General features: G+C 42.4%; 1 protein-coding gene across 1 annotated transcript; it reads left to right on the forward strand.

Moving 5' to 3' along the window:
• Positions 1765–3527, forward strand: LOC107633355. The gene is made up of 4 exons (XM_016336993.1): positions 1765–1950; positions 2011–2605; positions 2707–3018; positions 3337–3527. Exons 1-4 carry the CDS (start codon positions 1765–1767, stop codon positions 3525–3527), a joined length of 1284 nt encoding a protein of 427 aa, XP_016192479.1.

Genomic DNA, 6584 nt, shown 5'->3' on the forward strand with positions numbered 1-6584 from the left:
TGTCCTTGTGAGAAACCACTTTTGCGCGTGCGCGCCTTGTACGCTTGTGCGTCCATTAGTGCATTCCAAATCTTTGTTTCTTCATGCATTCTCCTCTTTGCATGCTTTTCTCCTCATTTCTTCCATCCAATACTTGCCTAATGAACCTGAAATTACTTAACAAACACATCAAGGTATCGAATGGAATTAGGGTGGATTAAAATCACCAATTTAAGGCCTAAAAAGCATGTTTTTACATTTAAGCATAATTTAAGGGAGAATTACAAAACCATGCTATTTCATTGAATAAATGTGAGAAAAGGTGATAAAATCCCCCAAAATAAGCACAAGATAAATCACGAAATCGGGGTTTATCACATCCCTTCAGTCCTATAGGCGTGCAGGCGCCGGTACCTGGACAGTGATCTGGGCACTATATCTCGGGGGATCCGATATGAGAAATCCGAAGGGCGACGTCTCCATGGAGATGTGTCGGATTGGTAGTTGAACCGACAATGTGATATCACAGCCAGTAGGGCAGTCATTCATCATATGCATTTCCTATCTGTTTATTTGCTTTCCCGACTTGTACTTGTATGCCTAGTTGAATAACATGCCTATTTGCTTACTTGATCTACTTGCCTTGTATGCTTTTACTTGTGAATTACTTGCATTGTTATTAATTGTGCTTTCTACTGGGATTGAGGAGGTTCGAAAGGCAGTGGCGATGGGATCGCATGGAGGATAGGTTGGTGAAGGCTGTGGGACAGTGGTGTTTGGTTAGAATAGAAATCCCTTAAGATAGATCACCCGGTTTATTTATAATAAGGTTTATATTATGCTTATTTGTTTTAGAATGATTTAAGCTTGAATCTTGTGATGGACATGGAGCTTAGGATTGCCTTTGGCATCCCGGGGTCTTATATCCTACATCACTGGGCACTGTTACCATACTGAGAACCTCCGATTCTCATACCATATCTTTGTTGTGTTTTTCAGATGCAGGTCGCAACCCACCTCAGTGAGTTGCTTTGGGATGGTGACAGAAGTGGAGGATCCTGGACTATTTTAGAGTCTTTTTGGTTTATCTGTTTATACATCTCCCTTTTGTATTTTGTTTTGCCTAGAGGCATGTTTATGAGAGAAAAACTTGTATAAGCTGTTTTCACTATATGGTTCTGTATACTTGTATATGGCTAGCCGGCTTAAACTCTGCGAGTCGTGGCTAGTTTCCTATGATATTATATACTTATCTTTTGATATATCTTATTTGTTTCTTGTGCCTCAAGCTAGTAGCTTTGTTAGTACGTTTTGCACTTTTAAAATCCTGTATTTGAGCTATATATTTCATCGGGCTTCTAGATATTATATTATTCTTCTATATATTATACGTATGAGCTTAGAACTGCCGTAATCTCTGGTTAACCTTTGCTTTACGACGCGAGGTAAAGCTTAGGCTAATTAGGGTGTTACATTTAGTGGTATCAGAGTGGTTTGTCCTCGTGTGCCTGAGGGATGGACCGATTATGCTTCATTGCATACTCTGTATGTCTTTTCTTTGATGCTATTATGTTATCTGTTTGATATTGCATAGCATGCTTGTTTGTGAGTGCCTGTTTGGGATAATTGAAGCACTAGGCATTTGTTATTGAGACTGATCACCATGATATCGATTGTTTGGTGTAGACAGGAACCCTAATGGCCACTCGCGGGCGAGGTCGAACACGTACGCGAGAGAGTGAGAATGAGCAACCAGCTGACGATCATGCCAAATTCATGGCGGTAATGGCAAATCTCGCTAATACCATGGAAGCTAATGTTGTTGCAACTCTGCAAGCGGTGCAGAGATTGGGCCAACCGGCCTGGAACGGAAATGGCAATGGGAATGGCGAAGGGAATGCCAATGATAATGCTAAGGATAACAGCGATAACACGGGAGGAGTTCCGATGACCTTGGCGACATTCCTCAAGGTTCATCCGCCAACTTTTTGAGGATCCACAAATCCTGTTGAAGCGGACCACTGGTTCCAGGCTTTGGAGCGTGCTTTACAGGCACAGCATGTTCCTCTTAATCAATATGTAGAGTTTGCCGCTTATCAGCTAGCGGGAGAGGCCCAGCCCTGGTGGCAAGCTGAGTGTCGTTTGCTACAGCTTCAGAACGCCGACATTCCATGGGAGGTGTTCCAAACGGCTTTCTATAAGAAGTATTTCCCTGAGTCTGCAAGAGAAGCAAAGGAGATAGAGCTAATACAGCTGAAGCAAGGTTCCATGTCTGTGGCAGAGTACACTAACAAGTTCGAAGAGCTTTGTAGGTTTTCTCGGGTGTGTCAAGGTGACCCGGAGTCTTACGAGAGTTGGAGATGCGTTAAGTACCAGAGGGGTTTGAAGGACAACATTATGACTGATGTGGCTCCTATGGAGATCCGTGTCTTCTCTGACTTGGTGAATAAGGCTAGAGTAGTGGAAGAATATGCCAAGACTGTGGCGGCATCCAAGGACACTCATGGAGGGAGTTCTAGTCGTGGGCGTGGCAAGTATTTTCATCTGAGAGGACAAAGCTTCAAGAGAGGAGGATATACGCCTCAAGGCCAAGGGGGCTTCAGAAAGAACAATCAGAATCAGTTTCGTTAGCTAGGGGAAGAGGAAATCAGAGTAAGAGTTCTCCGAATTTAGCTTGTAATCGCTGTGGACGTTTTCATCCATATGACTCTTACAAGATTCGTATAGGTGGGTGCTTCAACTGTGGCTTGCCTGGTCATCTTGCGAGGGATTGCACTCGTGGGAGGAATCAAAATGCGAGCCAGAGTCAACATCAAGGTCGAGTCTTTGCTGTGAATGCCAAGGATACTTCTAAGGCGGATCCGTTGATGAGAGGTATATGTCTAATTGGTGATAAGTCCCTAGTTGCATTATATGATACTGGAGCTTCGCATTCGTTTATTTCATTTGATAAAGTTGAGGAATTAGGTTTGAAAGTGTCAGAATTTCCTTTTGATCTGCATGTACATACTCTGCATCAAACAGTTATGACTAGGTCAGGTTGTAGACAAGTAGGTTTCAAGCTTGAGGGTAGAGATTTTGTGCACGATTTGATCTGTTTACCAATGGTGGGACTTGAAGTGATTTTGGGGTTTGATTGGTTGTCGAAAAATTGAGTTTTGTTGGATTGCTTTGAATGGACAATTCGGTTTATACCAGAAGGAGAGAATGGAGCTGTGGTAGCTACGAGATATTACCTGAACTCTGTAATGGTGCACTGTAGTGGGGAGGAGTGTCAGGGTTATATTCTGTTGGCTGCTAATGTGTTGGGTGATGCCCAGAATTTAGATTAGATACCGGTGGTTAAATATTTTCCAGAGGTGTTCCCGAAAGATATTCCTGAGTTCCCACCTCAAAGGAAAATTGATTTTACGATCGAATTGGTGCCGGGAGCCAGACCAGTGTCGGTTGCACCATATAGAATGGCTCCGATAGAGCTGGCAGAGTTAAAGACTCAGTTGGAAAAGCTTCTGAATAAGAGGTTCATTCGACCGAGTGTGTCACCGTAGGGAGCGCCAGTTTTATTGGTGAAGAAGAAAGATGGAGGAATGCGCTTGTGCGTGGATTACCGACAGTTGAACAAGGTGACTGTGAAGAACAAGTACCCGCTGCCAAGGATAGATGACTTGATGGATCAATTACAAGGAGCTGGAGTATTTTCCAAAATAGATTTAAGATCCGGTTACCACCAAATCAGGGTGAAGGAAGATGATATCCCTAAGACGGTGTTTAGGACACGCTATAGACACTACGAGTTTGCGGTAATGTCTTTTGGGTTAACGAATGCACCTGCTATTTTTATGGATTACATGAACAGAGTTTTTCGTCCCTTTTTGGACAAATTCGTGGTGGTTTTCATAGATGACATCTTAGTTTACTCTATAATGGCAAGAGAGCATGAGGAACACTTGAAGATTATGATGCAAATCTTGAAGGAGCGGAAGTTGTACGCTAAGTTGTCGAAGTGTGAGTTTTGGAAGGAGGAAGTGAAGTTCTTAGGTCATGTGGTGAGCAAATGAGGAATAGCCGTAGACCCTTCTAAGGTAGAAACGGTGATGGACTGGGAAAGACCAACGACAGTGAAGAAAGTTAGGAGCTTCTTTGGCTTAGCAGGATATTACCAAAGATTCATTGAAGAATTTTCCCGGATTGCATTACCGATGACGAAATTAACGAGGAAAGAAGTGCCATTTGTGTGGACGTCGGAGTGTGAAGAGAGTTTTCAGACTTTAAAGCAGAGATTAACTTCAGCACCTGTTCTAATGTTACCGGAACCGCATGAACCATTTGAAGTATATTGTAATGCATCACTGAAAGGTTTGGGTTGCGTGTTGATGCAATATCGGAATGTGGTGGCTTACGCATCGCGTCAGCTGAGACCGCATGAGGTGAATTACCCCACTCATGACTTGGAATTAGCGGTGAATGTGTTTACATTGAAGATTTGGAGGCACCACTTGTACGGAGTAAGGTTTAGTGTCTTTTCTGATCATAAGAGTATCAAGTACATCTTTGATCAGAAAGAGCTAAATATGCGCCAGAGAAGGTGGATGGAATTGCTTAAAGATTATGATTTTGAGTTGAGTTATCACCCTGGAAAGGCAAACGTAGTAGCAGACGCTCTGAGTCAGAAATCTCTAACGATAGCTTGGATGAGGATCAAAGAAGAAGAGCTAGTGGATAAGTTTGTAGATCTTAAGCTGGATGTTGGTGAAGTTGCCGGAAGAGCTTGTTTGAACCAGCTACAAATCTCAAGCACGTTTAAATCAGAAATACAAAGGGCTCAGCAAGATGAGCAAAAGCTTCAGCAATTGTTTCAACCTGTTGGTGATAAGAGGTGCGAAGAATTCACTAAGAATGATGAAGGGTTATGGAGGTACAAGGGAAGGATTTGCATACCGGATGTGGGGAGTTTGAGACAAGATTTGTTGTCGGAAGCTCACAACAGTGGATTTTCCATTCATCTCGGAAGCACAAAGATGTATTATGACTTAAAGAAGATGTTCTGGTGGCCAGGGATGAAGGGTGATGTAGCAACAGTAGTATCCAAGTGTTTAACTTGTTAGAAAGTGAAGATAGAGCATCAGAAACCGTCAGGAATGCTACAACCACTTGAGATTCCTCAGTGGAAGTGGGAAGGAATTGCTATGGATTTTGTGACCGGTTTACTGAGGACTAGGTCGGGATTTAATGTGATTTGGCTGATCGTGGATCGCTTAACCAAATCCGCTCATTTTCTGCCTATTCGAGGGAACTGTTCTATGGAAGAGTTAGTAAGATTGTACATCAAGGAGATAGTAAGGTTGCATGGTGTGCCGTCGAGCATAGTATCGGACCATGATCCCCAATTCACTTCAAGGTTTTAGGGAGCTTTCCAAAGAGCTTTCGGTACGAAGCTATGCCTTTGTACCGCATATCATCCGCAAACTGACGGACAATCGGAAAGGACTATTCAGATGTTGGAAGATATGCTAAGAGCAGGTGTGTTGGATCAACCCGGGAGTTGGGATCGTTACATGTCATTGGTGGAGTTTGCATACAATAATAGCTTTCATGCGAGCATTGGGATGGCTCCGTATGAGGCTTTGTATGGACGGAAGTGCTAGTCTCCACTTTGTTGGTATGAATCTAGTGAAGCAAGTGTATTGGGTCCAGATGTGGTAGCAGAGACTACTGAAAAGATTAAGAGAATACGAGAAAGGATTTTGACTGCTCAGAGTCGACAAAAGAGTTATGCGGATCAGAGAAATGTAAGCATGGCCGAATGGCCAGCCTCAAAGGTCTAAGGACTAAACGTCCCAAGATGTGTGTCAATACAATAGTAAAAGGTCCTATTTATAGAGAACTAGTAGCCTAGGGTTTACAGAAATCAGTAATTAATGCAGAAATCTTCTTCCGGGCCCACTGGTGTGTGCTTGGGCTGAGCATTGAAGCTTCCATGTGTAGAGACTTTTCTTGGAGTTAAACGCCAGCTTTTGTGCCAGTTTGGGCATTTAACTCCAGCTTTTGTGCCAGTTTTAGAGTTAAACGCCAGAATTCTTGAGCTGACTTGGAACGCCTGTATGGGCCATCAAATCTCGGGTAAAGTATGGACTATTATATATTGCTGGAAAGCCCAATATGTCTACTTTCCAACGTAATTGAGAGCGTGCCAAATGGGCTTCTGTAGCTCCAGAAAATCCACTTTGAGTGCAGGGAGGTCAGAATCCAACAGCATCTGCAGTCCTTTTTCAGCCTCTGAATCAGATTTTTGCTCGGGTCCCTGAATTTCAGCCAGAAAATACCTGAAATTACAGAAAAATACACAAACTCATAGTAAAGTCCAGAAGAGTGATTTTTATTTAAAAACTAATAAAAATATAATAAAAACTAATTAAAATATACTAAAAACATACTAAAAATAATGCCAAAAAGCGTATAAATTATCCGCTCATCACTATGTGTTTCTTGTGAAGAGCTCTACAAATTTCATATAAGAAACTGGTAAGGAAAGCACGAATCCTTCTCAGTTTCTCTCCTTAAAATTTTGAGTATATATGGTTTTTGATTAAATGAGTTTTTGTGAT

The sequence above is a fragment of the Arachis ipaensis genome, chromosome B03, assembly GCF_000816755.2.
Source record: "Arachis ipaensis cultivar K30076 chromosome B03, Araip1.1, whole genome shotgun sequence".
Classification (NCBI taxonomy): Eukaryota; Viridiplantae; Streptophyta; class Magnoliopsida; order Fabales; family Fabaceae; genus Arachis; species Arachis ipaensis.

Coding starts and splice junctions, on each gene's coding strand:
- LOC107633355 (XM_016336993.1), top strand. CDS start 1,765: ATGGCAAATCTCGCTAATACCATGGAAGCTAATGTTGTTGCAACTCTG. Junction 2,606..2,706: donor GAACAATCAGAATCAGTTTC/GTTAGCTAGGGG, acceptor AGATTCGTATAG/GTGGGTGCTTCAACTGTGGC. Junction 3,019..3,336: donor AACAGTTATGACTAGGTCAG/GTTGTAGACAAG, acceptor AATATTTTCCAG/AGGTGTTCCCGAAAGATATT.